At 37.4% G+C, this 21,044-nt stretch overlaps 1 protein-coding gene across 1 annotated transcript in view; it reads left to right on the plus strand.

Annotated features, from left to right (window-relative positions):
• The first annotated feature begins 401 nt into the window (after positions 1-401).
• The window catches only part of LOC138186860 (uncharacterized), a 163,394-nt gene continuing 142,751 nt past the window's right edge, over positions 402-21,044 (plus strand). The window contains exons 1-2 of the mRNA XM_069127117.1: positions 402-647; positions 8,810-9,319. Of these exons, the coding sequence (XP_068983218.1) occupies positions 9,082-9,319 (238 nt within the window). The 5' untranslated portion in view covers positions 402-647; positions 8,810-9,081. The remainder of the gene's footprint in view (positions 648-8,809; positions 9,320-21,044) is intronic.

The following is a 21,044-nucleotide window of genomic DNA, read 5'->3' on the forward strand; positions in this document are numbered from 1 at the left end:
ATGATGCCAATAGCTTGTTACGCGTCATGTTTCATACTTCGACTTATTGTTATTGTCTGTTATTGTATTATATATATGTATTGTCTTGTTGTATATTGATTGTCTTAATATTCGCATTACAGTTGTTGTTAATTTAGAGATAGTGTTGTTAATTTAAGATTATGGAATTGAAATTGAATAGCGGTTAACTAGAATTGCCAGGATAGCTTTACTAATCAATCGTAGACGTTGTAAATCTGAGAAAGCATACTGTGACATGATTTCACACACGTTTATACCGAAGAAAGCCCGTTGCAAAAAGCTCGTGCAAGTTCGCCTGTCCTTGCAGCACTCGGATAGAATCGCTGGCACGCTTTAGGTGGTGGCGCGCGCGTTACGAAGGGCAGTTCGCCTCCGGCCGCCGTCGAGTACGAACGGATTGATACGACGTTTCTCGAGCAACGCGAGCCTCTGTTACAGCTGTGTGTTATATTCTCGTGACAGTTCAGTGTCCAAATGTGCTACCGGCTACCTCCACCCACTATGCAGACACTCGCGTCATTTATGCATCGTTCAACGTGACTATTCCTGACGGATAGTGATCGAATGGTGGAACTTCTACATACACGTTGTACATCTGGATTTTGGTGACTTTATTTCAAGTACAGGTATGTCACACATAATTGGGTATCTTAGAATTAAGTGGTTTTCATGCAAAATTTTTGACGTTTTAACGCTAGACTCCGTCGATAATATAGGATTCTATGGCATTTCATGTGGGTTTATTGATATTAAAAAATTGTATCGCTCGAATGAAAGATCGATTGTTATGATAAAACTGGCGCCAGTGTTCTATAATAACTTTTGGAATTAATAGAATCTCGATGATTTGTTAAATTATTTGAGTGTATGAAATAATGACTATAACGACTACAAGAACACATGCCTGAAATTTGGAGTATATTTTTATCCATAGCTTGTAACATGCTAATGAAAGATTTGATTTCGTACTAATGAAAAACGGAGTTCATAAAATTTATTTGAAAATCAAAGTAAACCAGAAATAATTCAATAATTTCGCGAATTTAACAAGAATCAATAGTTGAATTCTTTTTCATATTTATTTCGGAACTTTTACAATATGCATCGAAACGTGAGAGTTGATTTGATTGAATCATTAATTTAACAACGCTGGAACGCAATATTCCTCCCTTTCTACGTAGTTGAACAGAAGATACTGTGCATACCAGAAATATAGTAACGAGTGATACTTTTATCTTTGTGTGTAGCAGGGGATTATGAATATATTATTCTGATATTTTCTGTACGATTCTGTACCATGGTATTCTCTCGAAAGTCCGACTCCGGTCTACGGATTATTCTTTAGACAATGAAATGAATTATTACCATTGTAGATTTTAAATAAAAGTAGTAAGTTAAAGAGAGATTAATTAATTAATGTAGACCACATCATAGAAAAGGTTTTCCCACCGTGTACAATTTTGATAACAACATGGTTTAGTAGGTCGCAATGCGTATCTCGTAAACATGCGTGTTTACAATTTTTTGTAAGAAATACAAATTCGAGACTCTGTTTACATGTTGAAAAAATATTATTTCGTTCATTTCGAGGATCTCGTCATTTTATCAACCATTAGATGTAATATACATATATATGAAGGAATAAGTTTCCTTTTATTTCGAAGAATTATCTCTAACTAAATAATATTCATATTCATATACAGATTATTCAAATTAATACTTTCGTAATTAATGAGCCTTAGGGCTCTTTTGTATAAGATTAATCATTCATGGAATTTGATGGATATTTAATTACCTTCTGATTAATTGAACTTAGAAAATGGTCAAATTAATTAAGCTCAATTAATATATCTTCTAACATATATTATGACATAGTTTGTACAATTTTTACATTTAAATTTTTAATTAAGCAGCAATCTAGGAACAGAAATAATGAAAGTTTTCAAACAAAGATTACCAATTGTACCAAAACTAAGCTGTTTTAAATAAATTTTGCAGAAGGAAGTAATGGAATAGAGAACTGAATAATTACGAGTTAATTAGACGTGACTTTCAATTTTGTAACTGTGAAAGAACATTTTCAGATAAATTGTAATTCGTGGTCGACGAATTATTATCTCCGTGTAGATGATTCACAGGACAGAGAAATAAACGGCTCAATATTCCCTTGTGTATTCGTAAGCCGAGGCACGCCACATTTTCCCCGCAAATTGTTTACGTCTTTTATTTCCGGAAACTGAGCTACGCTGTTACTATTTACTGTGAACCTGTCAGTATGGTGGTGGAGAGGATAAATGATAGCGTTGAAATATATGATAACACGCTAGTATAAAAATCTTATGAGAAAACGTTATCGAACGATCATACACGTTAATTGTCACGAAATTTGAGAATTATATTTATTGGAAAATTTAAGTCGATGCAACAAACGTAAACGCAAACAAAATTTCATGTGATTAGTATAGAAATATCTTTAGTGGATGTTAAGATTTTATTTAGACATTTTTGTTTAAGTCTTGTTTAATCGAACGATAATGTTTTCCTTCAAACATTTTTTCAATAAAAGAGAATTCTTTTGTTGAATTTTTTTAAACCTTCTGTGAAAATGTTTTTCAATTTTTACAACTACGTTTTTTTAGTTCGCATCCATTTCTATTCGTGTTTGAACATTTCATATGTAATTTAAAAACGTCAATACACGGTACTTTCAGCTATAATCTTTGTTTTATGGTGCTAATGAACGTTTTTGTTACCATGGGTTACAAAAAATGTTAAAAACATTGAAACTCCGCAGTTTTTGAAAACTAGGTCGCGTTTAAATCTCTTTTGATATGTCACCGAATCGTTAGAACAAAGCTATTCGTTTTCCACTATGTTCATTTGCCTAGCTCTTCTTGCAAAATAACAAATTTCAAAGTATAAAAATTACATTTTAAATGAAAAATATACATGGCGAATCATGATCCTTTTTACGTAAATTTCGAAAAATGTCCTTACGTACCTTTATCCATAAAACTTTTCCAGTCGTTTCGTGCTATTAAAACGGATAAGTGCCAGGACCCAAAAGAAATCATAACTTCATTGTATTAGAAGTTTTATTCATCTCCTTTAAGTCGACCAATTTAATGAATGCTGGAGTCGGAGATTTAAATCGGACGATCCTAAGTAAACTTAGCACGAAGATCGACGTTTTAACAGGAATAAGTACGAGTAAACGGAAAGAGAAGCGGCTCGGGTGCGCGTTAATTTATTTAAGTTGGAATCTATACGAGCAAAGGAATGTAAAAGAAACAGAGAAACGAGGAGGAGAACGCTCAACGTTATTCCGAAATTGTTCTATGGATTTCTCATCGCGAAGCTTAACGATCAAGAGCAGTCGCGCGGACGTCTCTCCTGGGAAATTACGAATTACATGTTTTTCAATTAAATATACCGAGACTCGTCTACTGGGAAATACAGAGTCGACGCATGGAGAGGGGTGACGAAAAATCAACCGCGAGATTCGCGTTTGCTCGTTGATCGCGAATTTTAAAGAAGCCGCGTTCGATCGTTTTAACTTGATATTATGAAATGAAAGCAATTTCCTGATCTGATTGCGTGCATTAAATTTAATTTTATTTCATTCTGTTTGATAATTTTGGAATCGGTAACGCGTTGCATTAACGACACGTAATATATTTTGGGGACAGTATGGATTGGAAACATTTGCGTCTGAAATGATTAATTTCTTTCCATGATCTCTTGTTTGTAAAGTTTAGAGATTATTTCGTAGAAATGTCAGAAATATTTATTATTGTTGCAATACTTCATTCGATATTCGTGTTTCTTTTTATGCATAATGCAAAAGGAGTATAGAAGAATAATTGCCCAGTTACGCGGTCAGCTTATTCTTGTTCACGCGGGAAGATTAATCTTGCATTGTAAAGCGGATTACATTTTTCGTAATAGATTATCTTTAATGATAAAACGATACAAATGATTTCACGATGAGCATTACTCCATGATTGATCACCGACTCTTATTGAATTTGTCCAAGAATGAATTGCCATTCCATTACTCACGAGAGTTGCGAGTTACAGTTCTAGCAAAACCAGATAAAATCTTGCATGGCGTACAAAATTGTTCAGGATATTTTGAAGAAATAACAAGAAATGCTTTCTCGCATTAATCTAACGTAGGAAGAAATCATTTTACGATTGAAAGCAATACAGCAAGAAATATAATATCCGCAACTGCTTGTTCGATCTTTTCAGTGAAATCAGAATTTCATGTCGACGAAATCGAGCGCATGTTATGAAATTCAACTAACGAGAAGAAAAATCATATACGACAAAGAATGAAACATTCGGAGAATATATCTTTCAATTCATCTTTCCCATCTTCGTATTGGAATTTTTCCAATAACGTGTTTGCTTTTTGCGAATCAACAGTTTTTATATTTTTTTCCCCCCACGACCGATGTAAAAAATAGTTTCCAATTACAGGATCATTTCTCATGTTGCAATTTATACGAGTCGACCGGGGCTTCTCAATACTTTTGGTTTAATTAATTGAAAAAAACTGAGCGTTGCAGCGTTCGAAGTTCAAATTGCTGCCTCGTCCGAGAAGGATACTTGAAAGATTTTCGTTCTTGTTAGGAAGCAGTTTCGAGTGGTTATTTAAGTCTGTTCCGCAAACGCAAGCCGCTCCTAGGCTTGCACGTTTCGCGGGCCATTTTATTCGCTTCTTTTTTTTCCAACTTTCCTCTTCCTTTTCTCCGCAGTTCTCTTTTTCTTCTCTCTTTTCGTAGACCGTTTCTTAAGTATCAGGTAATTAAAAGTTCGAACCCACCACGATTCACGCCTGGAAAGATCAGTGCCAAGCTTGCTCTCGCCTTCTTCGTTCACCTTTCATGAGTGACACGCGGCCCCTCGACTTCTTTTCTTTTTACACCCTTGTTTCCCTTTTTCTGATCGGTTTTTTTTGTTGAAAAAGTTTGCGGCTGTCACGACAGGTTCGACGTTCCGATGAGAAAAGTTGAAAAATCCCACAGTGGTTTCTGAGCGAATGCCGACGGTTGTTCTAACGTTCTTTGATGTTCTCTCGCTTTCTTGGAATGCTCTTCACCGGGACCTGGAAAAACTGTCGTACGCTTTTGAACGAAAACTTCTCCCTCGCCAGTTACCAATGAATTTCGACTGAAAGAGATGAAAGCTGCATGAAATATGGTGAGGATTTAATTACGTCTTTTAACCATGATTTCTAGGTTACTTTATTTCCTTTGAGCAGGGCCAAATGTATACAGTATATTCATCACATGACCATTTTAATGAAAATACTACTTTATCTATACCTACAAACTTTTTTACACGTGTTAAATTAATTAACGTTAAAGCAAATACATTGTCTTTCTTTCTATAGAAAACGAGAAGAAAACAAAAATAAAACAAAGAATTTGTTTCAAAATAATATATCGTTGAAATCTTTCACTGAGCTGAGCTATCTTCTTTGTCTTAAATTACATTCAACATATAATTTTTTCATTGTAGAAGCAGGAGGTATATTGTAAATGAGAAAGTAACACGATAAAATTGAATATTTGTCGAGCTAGAATGGAAGAAGCTGCGAATTTCGATGAGAAGCAGAAATCGTTTTGGAGAGAGTTGAAAAACGCGCCATTCTTGGATGGAATAGTGTGCTCCGGGGAAAACGATAGGTGCAGACCGTTAATGGTTTTTTAGTTATACAGAGAAACCATTAAAACGTTTGCCCGCTCTCGAAGAAATTAATTCCAATTGCCGTTATCGCGGTGGTTGAAAAAGGTGCCTACCACCCAGCTAGTGATCGCAGTATGCGGATGCTAGGAGGGATACCATTATCGCCACCACATTTCCCACATCGTGGGTGGTTCGGTCGGGCCTCGGAGGAAAGTTGAGTTCTTTTTTCGTATTACTTCACGTTCTCGTGCACAAGTATGGAATAACCGAATAATAGAGAGCAGTACGAGCAATAGGATTCTTATATTCCAAAGACTGCGATATGTGTTCGATTTAATTGGATTCTTGTTAGTACTCCCCGATATCGTCTATGAGTGAGAAAAACAGAAAAAACGAAACAATAATGGTAATACCATATTTTATATTTTCATTAGCCTGTGAAATGAATTAATTGTTCGCAAGGAAAGTAAATCATTAGACTCGCGACTATCCATTTTTTTACCAAGCTTTTATTTCTCGAGTTAAAGTACTGACTTTGCGATGATGTTCCATAAACTCATTCTTATTATCGGACAATTATTTTTATAACGGACCATAAATATTCATTTTTATATCGGGACAAAAATAATAAACGTCCGATTGGAAAATGAGCACGAGCGTGACGACACCTTTTACCGAGCCATCTCTTTGCTCCACGACTCGGTAATTTTATGTGCTTTACGTTATCCTTCGATCGATAGGATCACCATTTTCTGCTTCTAAGTCTTTAATATCTGGAATCTCTGATATTTCCCCGGCTGTTAGTGCTTCGAAGAAATAAGGAATCTTTCATTGTCATTGTCTCTTTCGTTTCGTTCCGTTCCCTTCCTGGTGACCCAGTTAGAGGAATAAAATTGCCCTTTAAAAGGAGCTCATTAAAATACTCGTCGATAAATCGACGTTGCCTCTTGCTAATGAAGCTTCCGTAATTCCTCAGAAGGTTCGCCGAAATTATAAACAAAAAAGAGAAAGTGGGTTAACGCGATCGAAAAGTTGAATCGACAGCGAGGATGTGGACGACGACGGTTAGAAAAGAGAGCGAGGCAATTTGCGAGGCGTAACTTCCGAAAATCCGTGGATTTCAATGAGTGTTGGTGGCACAGCTGCTTAGAACGAGCGAACGGTGTAAACTTCTCGACGGAAATTTGCGCGACGACAGGAAGTCGCCGGGGCTATATTTACGAAGACGGAAATATTCTCGCGGAAGTAAATTCCCGTTTACGATGCCACCCGGTGCCGTTTCGAAAAAGCTTTATTCCGCTGCATGCGCGTCGCTTAAACATCAGGTCACCGGTTATAAGCTGCGGTTTCATTGTATCGTAAAATTACGCCAAGTGTGAAAAATACGAGCCGACAGGTATCAAACGCTTCTACTTAAAATCGAAACGGCATTCCTCGATGTTGTTTCAACCGTGTCGAGGAATAGATAGTTTTATGGTATAATTTATGTTTGCCATTCTATGAAAGCTTGGTATGTTATCTACTAAAATAATACACATAAAATAATGATTATCGGCGAAATATAAACAGTTGCAGTACGCAATCTGCTGATACCAATTTTATTGATGTGTTCATTAATTTCATATATTTTATCAAATAAAGGGTTTGTGAAAGGAGGAGTAGTAGAAATTCTTAGAGACTTATGATAATATTCGCACAAAGTGGACCAAAAGGTGAAAAATTCGACAATCGTCTAGCATTAAAATTGATTCTCTGGAACATCAGTAACGGTGTTAATTTATCGTACAAATCCCCAATTCTAACAAGAATTTCATTATCTTTTCTCGCTTTGAACAAGCTTCGTACCAGAGGGAATTGAACCGTGAACAGGATAAATCCAGATTTTATCCATAACGAATGGAATAAAAATTTAGATTGGATCAGGTTTCTTCGAGAATATTAAGGACCAAATGGAATCCAGGCATATGTCTGTCATTCATGAAGCGGTTGGTCGCAGTAGTTAGCGTTGCACGCCATTTAAAACAAATTCACGCGGTGGTTTTTTTCCATCCCCCTTTTTCATCTATCCAGACCGTTGTCAGTCTGATCTGTTTCACAGTCAACGAATTCCGTACGCGTCCGTGTCGGAACATCCGCTGTTCCGACACCAGCATCGATAAAACTAGCTCAGTGACATTTCTGATCCGGTAAACAACCGGCTGCGCTATTCTTTGTTCAACCGAATGCCAGTTTCGAAAACGATGAACGGCCGTCCCGTCAGAACTGTAGAATCGATCAGTTTTACGTTGCATTTCGTTTTCTGGAAGAGTGATTGGTCGAAACGAAACGCTATCAGATATTAGGAAATGATAACAAATATTTATTTCAGAGGTATTTCGTTTTGTCTTTCATTTTATTTCCACTGTTTTTATTTAATCCAAACAGATGGGATTTGGATGAAAAAGCAAAGTTAAACGAGTATCAAGTAACTCTATACCGTTGCAATAACGTCAACGCTTTTTAGTTTGTTTTGCACGAAAGAAAAAAATTATTTGATGTTGACGTGCTGACAGCGTTTGACAGGGAAAACTTTCAATTTGATTGCAAACGTTCCTCAATCAATTATTTGCTCGCGACTACAACTTTCGTTTCAACGTGGGAATCAGTGTTGAGCACCAACCGCGAGAGTTCTCATTGCGAATTAAACGGTGGTGGCACGCGACGGTCACGAGAACGGATCCCAAGAGGCGTACGATAAAGTCAAACTCGATGGTACCTCGATAACTCGCTTATCTTGGTCGGATTATTCGCTTTCGTCGAACGAGAATGACAGTATCGTTAGCTGAGCGACAAATGGCCATCGGCTTGAAACATCCTACGTTTAGACTCGCTGTGAAAATCGAGAGCCTTTATCGTATTCATATTCATCTTCTTTAACAATCATAATATGTAATATGTAATATTATCTTTTTATAATATAAAAAATTTTGCAAGGAGAAATCACTGAGAAATATTTACCTATATAAATATAAATAAATATATATATAAATTTATTTATTTAAATTATGTTTTCAATGAAGTACTAACTTTGTTTTTCATTTTGTTCTTTCTAGGATGCTTAACGGAAACAATAAGACACCATTCCAGGAGCGTCGTTTTGTATTCAAGGACGCACTATGATGAATACGTGAAACTTTAAGTATAAAAGTGACGCAGGAAGAAAGACAGTGTATTGAACTTGAGAACAAATCGTATAAGAATGTGTCGAAGTTCGCGAGAAGTTTCTAGCCGAAAAGAAAGGAGAGGATGGTTGAAATCGGTGAGATGATTCCATAGATTATGTAGAATGTTTTCCTGAAGAGAGTGCGGAATCCCATAGACGAAGATGTGCTGCTCGGGTGGCCCTGGTGGCATTAGATTGACCAGATGTGGCGTGGTTTGTGGAATCGCGGCGCTCGCTGCTCTCAGCACAGCACTCGTCGGTCCTGCTTGGCTTCACACCGAGGAAAAATTGAATAGTCCTTTTCAACCACGTAACTTTGCCAATGTCGTGAGTGTACGATTCAACTTGGGGCTCTTCTTGGTCTGTCCGAAGATCGTGGGACCTCCCAACGTAACATTGAGTGAGTAGCTTTTTCCTTTTACCGATGTAATTTTTGCAGGATTAATTTGGAGCTCTGTTATAGTCTAGTTGATAAGTGATATGGCAAAATGTAATATAAAGTAGTAATTTTTGTATTAACACCGCGAGTAAAACATGAGTAGGTAGAACATCTATTATTGACTTTAATATATTTGCAACCTCTTCAGATACACATGTTTGTTTTAACTATAAGAACTTGCGATTTTCTTTAAGATTTTTTTCAAAATTACCGACTACAAACGTGTTAAGTAAGCTTTGAAAATACGACGAAGCAGAGATCTTAGATTTCATAATTTTCGAATAGGCATATTAGAGTATAGGATTTATCTATTGAGAAATATTAGAAATTAACGTTTCCAATTATTTCTATCCTATATGATAAGTTTATTGATAGATGGATCTATTTACAATGGATTAAACAGGAAACGATGGTTATTTAACGTGAACTAATTGCAGTAATGTGCTATAATTAAGACAACTAAATGGTAATTCACAACTCACAACTAATAGTTTACAACTCATAACAACTGGGCAACTCAACTCTTCACTTCTCACACCTCGACTCTTAGTTAACAACTCATAACAACTCGGCAACTCAACTCTCCACTCCTCACAACTCGACTCTTAGTTAACGACTCATAACAACTTGGCAACTCAACTCTCCACTCCTCACAATTCGACTCTCAGTTAACGACTGCCTGTTAATTCGTCCTTCTCCTGTAAGCATCCCTTTGTCTCTTCTCATAGCCCCACCACGTACGTGTTCCGTAACTGTCCGCGGTCATGGTCACATAGGCCTTCTTCCGCGTAACTGTTCGATTGAAGGACCGACGACACATTGATGGGCCGCTCGGCCCATTGAAGTTTCCAGACCTTTTTGGCCTGTCGGCACTTAGGCTTTCTCGCAACATTGTTTATGGTTCACCCGATATTTCTTAGGCAATCTGTCCACGATACTACAGGAGAAATAATATTCTGGAAAGTAATATTTGACAACGTGATGAAATTATTCTGTATTTAGTGAAACTCTTTTATAAAATCTGGATAGCTAAAAACTAAAAGGGGTGAGAGAAATTCGGTAGCAAGTAACAATTTTATTCTTGCTGGGAGATTCTCACTTCGTTCCATTGTTCTTTTAACAACGAACGAAGAAGTAGATAAGGTGGAAGAGGAAAACTGTTAGGATTACAAGGCTATCTGTATTCATTAAACTCTTATCTTCCGTACTTAGGCCTTGCTAATTAAATAGTCTGACAGAATTAATACGCGATACCCTTTGTCTTCAACTTCTATCTTTCTGGCGAGCGTTCGCCAAACAACCTTTTTCTCTATTTTCTCATGAAACTTTTCGCGAAGTTCAAGCAGAAAACCTCTATTCAAAAGATCTTCAAGATCTCCTATCAGCCTCATTCTTTTATAAAACCTTTCGCTCTTCGATAAAATTGTCGCCCAATTTAAAAAACTGAATTACACATCTTTTCAATGCCATGGTGGCTTTTGAACGTTCCAAAAAATTCTTTCCTCGATCGAGGAAATACTTTTTAAAGTTTCCAAAAATTCTGTCCTCGACCGAGGAAATCTAAAATGAAATGTCAAACTTTTTAAAGCACGTTTCGAGGAAAAACATGACGATCTCAGGTAAATCATCTAGGGGAATAGTTTCCTAGAAAGTCTGAACGTTACAGATGTCTATCAGACATTTTCACAAAGTCAATATCCCAGCTGAGTTAATCCTGGCCGAGATCCTTGGTTGATCTTGCAGTTGAACAGAATTTCATCCGAAAACTTTCCTCGTAAGTTCAACACCGACAAATATAGAAAACATCGCTGAAAGTTCTCGCGCGCGTTCCGCGCTTCTGAGAAAGCGTGCCCACTCGTGGCAACTTCAACAGAAGAGGCGGCAGGGGAGGGTGGGACACCTTTATCTAGAGACTTCGAAATTTTCTGTCAGCTTTGCGCGTTCTTCTTACTCCGTAAGAAGAAAAGAGAGGGGATCCCGGAGATTGCCACCGCGTTTGAACTTTTCTCGACGAGCGGGCCCACGTTGTCTCTCAACTCTAGGACGAAATCTCGCAGGACAAGGAGGGGTGAGTAGCGTTTGCGACAGGCGAAGGATTTTCAGGAACGGCGTCGAGCGAACGTAAAAACAAATGACAGTGGCTGTAAAGCGGGGTCGAGGAAAGCTCGAGAGAAAGGGGCACGGTTACAAGGGTGGTTGCAACCACCCGGACGATGACAATTTCTTTTTATTTCCCTTGCTGTCTCGTCTCGCTCGCTCGACCAGGAGCTTTTCACTTTTATTTCTTTTCTTGGCTCTCCTACGTTCTCGGCGTCTGTGTCTTCCTCGTCTGCTTTCCTTTTTCTTACTTTCCTTGCCGTGGTCCAAGATTTTTTTTTCCTGCCATCCGCTCTATGTACGTCGTACGTGTATCCTTGCATGGGCGTGCCGACGTTACACATCAGTTTATCGCTACGTTTTTTGTTCCTTTTTGTAGTTTAGTTTGTAGTTTTAGTTTCTTGTAGCCTATCTACTGATTAACGATATAAGTGGGTGTGTGCGATTCTTCGATTTTTCGGATAGGGCAGGCTTATTTTCTTATACCTTTAGAAGCTGAATGGAATGATCAAGACATTGCTTTTCAATTATAAAAGAACAGTACTTCGAGCCACGTTTTATCTCTTTCGTCCATATGGCCACAGTCTTTCACAATGATCTCAAAACTTGGGTTAATCTTTCAACTCGGAGACCGAAGTTCTGTATTTCACTCTCTCCAGTTGTTTTCTTGGCGATGTTCAGAACTGAGATCCAGTTTCGATGAATGGAAGGAAAACACACGGAGAGGGTCAGCCCAAGTTGCAAGTGAGACATCGGATGCTCTTCCTCCTGTATCCCCCTGGGATCAGAGTCTTGTGCTGTTCGGCATTGTTGTCTTTCTCTTTTTTCTTCGTCTCCACGATCTGACATACCAGCACGGATGGGATTCTTGAAGCAACCGTAAGAGAAATCCACCTACCGGGAAATCAAACTCGTGTGCAAAGTTTCCAGGAATGTTTAAGAAACCATATAGCGATTTAGTTGTTTTCAAATGACAATCTCTAGAGAATTACGAAAATTGATCTCTATTTAGAAATAGAGGAGAGGAAAAGAAAAGAATTATCGACCTAAACTAAATCTCTAACTAAAGACAAATTCTTTTTAATACGATATAACATAATATTATATAATGATTCTGGTCGTCGTTACTTCTCAAATTATCGTTTCGTCATTTCTAAAAGGAACGTTAATGTAACATATCGCAACTTACAAGAGGCTTCTCGAGTTTATCTTCGTGGTCGATGATACGTCGTTTTCTTCACTTGCCAACAAAAGTCCATTTCCTTTTCTTTCCTTAGAAAAGCCCAGCGGAGGTTTTCTCTGCAGTTTCACACGATTAATTTCCCTTATGCGATCAGACCCGTTAGAGCGGGGAAGATAAATCTGACGTAACGCCTGGGGATTCCATCCTGGCTCGTTAAAAATGGAAATTACCGGCATTTTAAAAAGCTGATCTCGCAGAGCGTGCGGAAGCGGGCTCAATCGGGCCGGAAAAAGTTGGTAGAATTTGGCCTGGGAAGCGAGCTCGGTCTTCCGCAAAATCTACCAGGGTTGCTAACGAGTCCTTATTATCTTCGTCATCGGTCGGTTTTCGTTCTGTTGCCGACGAATCCTCGTAAGAATCGCGACGAGCACGCTGATTTCCAATGGATCGTTGATTAATGATAGACATTAAATAAAATGCTCGGCATCGTTTCGAAATAGCGACGGGCCGGTGTTACGTTGCGAGACATTACCACTTTTCCGTCTGACTATGCTCATACTGTTACTACTGATCTCCTACTCGTTGAAACTAGGACAACGTGATTGCGAACACGATAGGGGAAAATACAGATTAACGTGATTTAATGGTCGGCAGATCGGTAATTATGTAATTTAATATTGCTAGTGGGTAATATTGATAGATATTCGTATGTTATTTGGAAAATTAATATTGTATTTTCGTTCCTTTTTAAATTAGAGATTCGTGTTTCGCGAATTTTCGACGTATCGATGGGAAGGTATAATGTCTTGTTAAAATTGAACGGTACAGAGTGCTTTGACAGGATTATATAGTGCTATTCGCATTAATGATCAGCATTATATGTTGACTGTAACGTTAAGCCCAATTCTATGTCGCGTATTGATCTCAATCGAGTACAAGGGTGTACTGATTGGCAGATCTGCAAATGATTAAACCATGATAATTGACCGATTACCGCAATTTCGTGCTAACTAACATGATGGTAGTCTTTAAAGTAATCAAATTACGTCACGAACAAGTAACTAAACTGTATATCAATGCGCGAATCATACAGTGACCACATTCCAGTTATATCCCGGGGAATTTGGAGTTTTGCTATTCGTTTTATTGCTTAACACGAGGCGTTAAACGCTACTTAAAATATATCATTTTCGGCAGATCTCATTTTTTAAGCTTGCACATGTATTTTTTCCCTTCGTACAATTTTCTGCTTTCTCTACTGGATACAGTCCTCCTTGAAAGGCATTCAGATACGTCCGTCCAATTTTATTCATACGATTTCAAGCAAATGGTTCAGACACTCTAAACCAGATACGTATTCGTAAGTCGAATTTTTATCAGTTCCCAAACACTCTTCATATACTCGACGAAATCCTATTACTCCCGCAATAAAGAAACAGAAGAAATTTCCTTCAATTTGCCACCGAAGCACGATCGCACGTAGAGCTTAGAATCTTGGTCGAAAAAGGAATCCAGCCATTTTCCATGTGGACGGTTAACGATTAGTTGCGAAAAGACCCGTGGTTTCCTCGGCAGCTGTTTCCAGAGTCGAACCGTAAACGGCTTTCGAATTCATTTTTCAAGGAGCAGAAGCAAAAACATTGACAAACGACGTAACGATATTATAAAACAATTGATGAATGGCTCGATAGCCAAAGGATGACGACAAAGTGGTGTGTGTATTTCTTTTAGCCCGTCGTCGCAATTCACCCTTTTGTCTTTTATTTTCATTTTCGTCCGCCGCTTCTTCTTCCATCGGCTGACTCTTCTTCTTGGCGCGTATCGTAAGCCGTACAACCTGATAAGTCGCCTTCTCAATGGAGACAAATCGTTGACGTTCCACAGTTTTATCAAAGGTAATTAATTGTCGGGAACGTAACGAGCTCTACTTTTCTCCAACATCGAAATACACATTTGATGAATCATAAACATAAATATAAATAACTAAACAGTGGTGGTACGTTCACTGTGAATTTCTGATTTGAAGCTGATGGTTTCATCGACTCGTTGCTGGATTTGAGAAATTATAAATAGGAGTTGAAAAGAGAAATTTCAATGAAACGGTGATTACCTACTTCGAGTCCAAAGTTTTAACCAAATATTAACGAAGTTGTTAATTATTTAGATACGATAGTAGAGATGGGAATTTAACAACAATTCCCTTTGAGTTTAAGCTGCTTCGATCGTGCTTTCGCAGAATAACAAATGGATCTCTGATACTTTCTTAAATTATGAAATTTTACCTAAAACTAAAAGCCGGTTTGCGATTCATTCACGAACAATTTTAAATCCACGTCGGAGAAGGTTCGCAATGTAGGGTATCCAAGTAACCAAGGAGGTTGCCTTAATTTATTTAGTAGATCCATTCAGAGTGGTGTATGGGCAAAGAGCGTGCAATGCCGTTCCCTAAAGACCACCGAGTTTCATTTAGTATATTAATGTTTGCATACAAGTACAATTACTCCATTCACACCTAATAAAAAATTAACGCTATTGATGCAAAAATGTTACCAACAATTTTCCTCAAGAGAAAATCATGTAGAATGTTTGCTGAATGTTGCTACAGAAACCTGAATTTCTTCCAGTAGATATATATCATTTTATTAGTACATATTCCTAAGAGATTCCTCTATTTCTCAGCGTACAAAACCATTTTTCACAATTATCAAACTTACGTGATTCTTCTCGTTTATTCCATAAAAAATGTTTGCTCCAATGTTAGTTTCCCTTTGCTACTAAATCTTTCTCTTAATTAAGAAAAAGAAAACTTGAAAGGATTGCTCGAGAATCGTCGATCGCCAATTTATATCGTCTAATGACTTCTTTCTCTTCAGTTTACTGGCCACGTGTACGCGTTTTTAGCGAGGGATAAGAAGGAGGAAATTCGACAATATAAATCGCAACTGTCTCGACGCGGAGTGCACCTTCGCCACAATAATGAGATTATTTGTAATTCCAGCACCGACTGATCAAATCTTCCTAATTTCCTGGATCCACTCGTTTAAAATTCCGCTCGCGGAGTGCTGTCCGCTTTCTCTAGGGGGAGGGGAGGAGAGAAAACGCGCCCATCCGAGACGACTCTTTCTGGACGAGGTAGAACTGTTGCGGAAGAAAGCTTTCGTTGCCAACTGGAGAAAGAAGCCAAGAGACAGAGAGCGAGAAGAAAGAGAGAGAGAGAGAGAGAAAAATAGAGGAGGGAGCTTAAGGGAGGAAAATTGAAAATAAACGGGCAAAACGCGACTAACGGAGTCGTATTAACTTCTAACGAGTGCTCTGAATACTCTAAATTAAATCGCCGAGCAGTTGGAAATTCGCAGATTCGGATAAAATTTTACCTTAATCCGAGATTCCTTTCTTTGTTGGTAGATATCTGACCGCGAAGATAATTCTTCGTAGATGTTCATTCTCTAAGTCGTCAAATTTTTGTTTGTTATGTTGGATGAAAATTCGTGGGGTAATATAACATGATGATAATTATTGATTTCTCCTCTTTGATAAATCAAATTTATTATTCTCTTTGATGTGGAAACTTTGCATTCATTAATGAAATAATATGCATTTATTAATTTTTACTTTAACGAATGCAGATTTATTTGTATTAGTTGCTGTAGTAATTGCAATGTAAGGTTATGATGATAATAATGTTTGTGAATATGAGATATTTAATACACGGTAATGATTGGCATTAATTGCTGTAAAATTGTAATATTATGTAACGTATGGTTGACATGTGACCCATATTATGTTTGTTAAATTAGTTTGCAGCTTGTTTTGAGTAATCTGATATTCACTAGGACTTAATTAAAATAATTACTGGCAAACAATTAGCCAATGTCTGATTAAAGATTAGGTATCCTCATTTTCATAGCAGATTACTCTGTGGATCCACTAGGTTCATTTACTAGTTTATTGTTAACAATTAAGCAAAGAAATGACATTAATCTGCTTTATACTCATTGATTTTTATCCTGTTGTTACAATTTAACGTAATTATCACTTGATTGAAACAAAACCCATTGATCGATTATGCTTCTCGCTGTGTGAAATTTGTCAAGCCGGATAATAGTTTAGCAATTTGTTTGTACATCACCGGTCCGTCGCTAAAGACGATTACGTTGAAGTATAATATATTTGATCATAAATTTTGGTGGAAATTTTCAGCACCATAAAATTGAGAGAGTATTTAGAAAAATGACAATTACGTCAAAACTATTCATTCAGATATTTCAACTGAAAATTCTAATAAAAAAGCAATTCGTCAGCTACTTCCTCTGAAATCCGAAATATGATCGCGTATTTACTAAAATGTAAACTTAGTCGTTGTTCTCTTAGAATGCAAAACACGCCGGTCCTTCGTATAATAAGTACTGCAGACGGTAAATTATGACCGAAATAATCTGGAAATTTTACAGTGTGTGACAGTTCACGATGTTTTGGATCGTGAAATATTAACGAGCATTTGTTTTTACCTCGTCGCGACGATAATTCGATATAAAAATTATTTTAACGAATCGCATCATTTTACGAAAGCTTAAAGTAAAACGTACAATGTTGGAGGAAACGAGCAGTGAAGTTTCGCTAAGTTTCTTCCTTTGTAATATAGCAAAGGAACGATGGTAACTTAAATAAAGTTTTCTTGTTGCACGCAAAATTAAACTGGTCTACAGATGCTAAACTTCCTGAAAAGTCCTCAGCTTTGCTAGCTTACAATTTTGTTTCTCCATTCACCAAGCTTTCCCCCAATGAAACGATTCCCTCTTGAACTTTTCCTTAAATCGAGAAAATAGTCTTCCCTCCGCCCTTGTTTCCTTTCTCCATTGTTCCTCTTTTTCTTTTCCCAGTTTTTATTTTATTTTGCTTTTCCCTTTCGTTGTTTCTCGTTATTTCGATCTCTTGTTTCGTCTACCGGTTTCTCTGTCGCGAAATCCTCTTTCTCGCCCTCGGCCTTGCACCAAAGCAATTTAATCAGAGTCCGTTCCCTCTTGTTTCGTCCTATCGGTCTCACCAGCCACGGCTTTTCTTTTATTTGTACTCGAGCTTGCGGCGAAGCTTCCCGGTAGTTACTCCTCTGGACAAACGGAAATTTGAATAATCTTGCCGGTAAGCCTCGTTAAATGCCACCCAATGAAATTTGATGTTGATCGTGGCTGGTGCGAGTGCAAGCTGCCGTCGCTGTTAGTCACGCAATTACGTGATTGCAGTTGTCGGGATTATTCAATTACTGGCAACGTACGACCGGTAAAGCTACGGGGTGTCAATCAAAGAATTCTCGAGAGCGTCGAGATATAACAGAATTAGATTCATCCACCGAAATTTTTTTGTTTATGCTCGTTACTATCAGAATTAACGACGACGTGAAAATATATGTCATCATGAATTTTAGTTCAAATCTGCAGCAACGTTATTATAAACTTCGAAAGCGTTTGGAAAAGAAGCTTTACAAAAATTATGAGAACATTGAAATATTTTAGAGGGAGATCTATGGAAATTTTTCAGTTTTTGGTATCATGTCGACTTGAAAAATATTCTGCCTTCTGTAAAGTTACGAGCTTCCGTATTTTGTTGAAAACTGTGTGGTAATATCGAGAGAAAGGTAAAAAAATACGAGATTTCAGGTGGCAAACATAGCTTTAGTGTAAAAAATATGACTTTTTTCCTATTTCATATAAAATGTTGAATAAAAGTGTGCATGCACAATTTCATCGCGGCTTTAGGTTTACATGTGTGCGTTTACGCCCTGCTGCGTTGCAGATACACGTGGACGTCAAAAATTTGACCGTCTGATCTTCGTTGCTTTCCAATTTTTTAGTTGTTGCTTTGAATTCTTTATCGCGATGTGTAAAACAAAACATGCCATTTTTATGCCAATGAATTTTATGCATGAAACAAAATACGTTAAATTGTTTTGCCTTTTTTCGTGAATGTATGGAGAATATTTGGGCAGACTAATTTAATTCAACATTTTGTTTTTTATTTCTGTTCCTCGGGAATTCGAATATAAATTTAGGAAACGATGTACGCTAGCTTCAGAATTGTCAGATGATCGATTGAAACGTCGTTAATTAAAATGAAAAGGGAAACTACAATTTACGAAATTGCGTTGCGAGCATTGATTGTGCTTTTCATTTATAGGATTACGCGCTACTGGGATAGATTAAAGCAATTTTCTGGTCGTAATACAACTAAAAGCTTTCCGGTACCTCCATCTTAAAAGCTTTCTTCGGTTTCATTAAATATTGTTTCTGAAGGTGCGTCTGCGCGTCCCCTTTTCCACGGTTAACGTCGAAACACTTTACTATTGACATATTCACGGGGACAAACACCGTTACTTGACCGCTCCGGCGAAGAACTTTATTTCATTTCCAACACGTTTACGTTTGCCACTGACAGGTTATCTCCACTAGAAACCAAAGCGTTTGAAACAATTAAATCAATAAAGTTACTCTAATTACAATTACTAATTTTTACACAATAAAAGATCCAATTCAAGCCCTTTTGGCCATTTGCTTCGACTCTATAACCGAGTAATTTCGTAGAAAATCGGTGAAATTTAAATCAACTGCACGATATGTTGGAATGGAAGAGTGAAATCAGGGTAATTGGATCGAACGATAGTCAATGGGGGTAATTCCTAATTGTGCTTAACACGCTTGACACCTGACGATCGACGTGGTTGCAATTGCAGTCCTTTCGGTTCGTGGTTTCGAGAAATCTAAGAAAATCTGCTGGATTTTCTTGCGGCATTGTCACAGACAGCGGGATAAAAAGGGAAAGAATGTCGTGCACATAAGGGTAGCAAAAGGGCGGCGAGAGGGTGTGGTAAGCAGCAAGAAACTTGGATCGACTACCTGATGGGACGGTGCCATGTACCAGATGTTCGGTGTGGTTCTCAGTGCCGTAGATTGTGGAATCGACAAGCACTCGACACGGGAAAACTTTTTTCGACTTACCACCTGATCCCATCTATTTTTACTTGATTTACAATTTCGGAGAGCTTTTAGTCTAATGGCGTCATTGGGGTAGATTTCAAGCAGCTTCTGCTCCTCTGTTAAAATTTCACTACGTTGGTCCGGTTACTTTATTTCAAAAATACGTTCGTTAATTATTAGAAAATACTTTATATCACAATTATAAACACTAAATATTATTGGAAAATTATAATATCGTTTTCTGAATCACGGTTTTAATTGATAATTAAAACGGGAGTATTATTATAGGAGTTGAATGAAAGCCGCTTGTATTATTGTTAGCGTATACGATACTTCTTATTACAATATATGAATGTCATCTTCATTTCATTGAAGTTTCAATATCGATATTCATATATTCAATATTTCAATTTTCAATATGTTTCAATGTTTCAATATTCAAATTTAATTAGTCGGGAACGAAAGACTTTCTGGTGATTTTCTCACGGAACGGTGAAACTTGAAGCTCGAAGTGGATGTAAAATGTTGGGGCCAAGTGCGAACCGTTGTAAAGCATTACGTGGGAATCGCGCAAGTTTTGGCTAAAAGATACAATCGACATAAATCACCTTACTCATTCATTGTTAACACGATTATCGCGGACTAGGAGTTTTCTCATTAATTCGCTGTTTGGAAAGTTCTGTTCTTTCATATCGTTCGTCGATATGATATTGCAAGAAATATCTGTAATTCACGGTATAGAATTGGCGTTTTAAAAAGAAAATTCGTATTTTGTCGGTCTCAAATCCTTTACACAATGCGCGATATGTAAAAATCGATAGCTACGCTAGATTCAAAAACACACGTTCGTGAAATGGCAGTGAGCTTTTGCAAAAAAATTTTCCTCCTATCTTTTGTTTGCGAAACCTTTTTATAATCGGCCGTGAACAAATTTTGTAAACATTTTATTCGGTTGTCGTGTACCTTAGAACTGGGTTATATTATACAAGTTTGTTGAAAAAGATGGAGGATTAGACGTGCTATAGATTTCCCGTAAGCGCTTTCTGATTACTGTTTGAAAAGCGAATGCAGTTCGTACGTCCGGATATTCGCGATACGACTATCTATGAAGTTGAAATAGTGGGCACAAAATTTCGATGGAACTATACGTTTTTCGTTCAAATATTGGCACGTCGAATCAGTGTTCGCGTAGAGACTGCACACGAGAATCATAAGCTTTCATTCATTCATAAATAGGATTGTCTAGTAGCGAGATAATTTTGCTAGATTTATTGAAGTGGAAGTTACGACTGCGAGATTACGCGATGATACAGATAAATGAAAATTATATGAACGTGTAGTTAACAGCCCCGAAAATGCCTCGTTAAAATTGTCTAGAAATATCTCCTCATTATTTTCGGTTATTCGATCGTTTACACTTGTGGAAGATCGAACAAAG

Source organism: Bombus flavifrons, chromosome 14 (genome assembly GCF_040668555.2).
Source record: "Bombus flavifrons isolate JBK064 chromosome 14, iyBomFlav1_principal, whole genome shotgun sequence".
Taxonomy (NCBI): Eukaryota; Metazoa; Arthropoda; class Insecta; order Hymenoptera; family Apidae; genus Bombus; species Bombus flavifrons.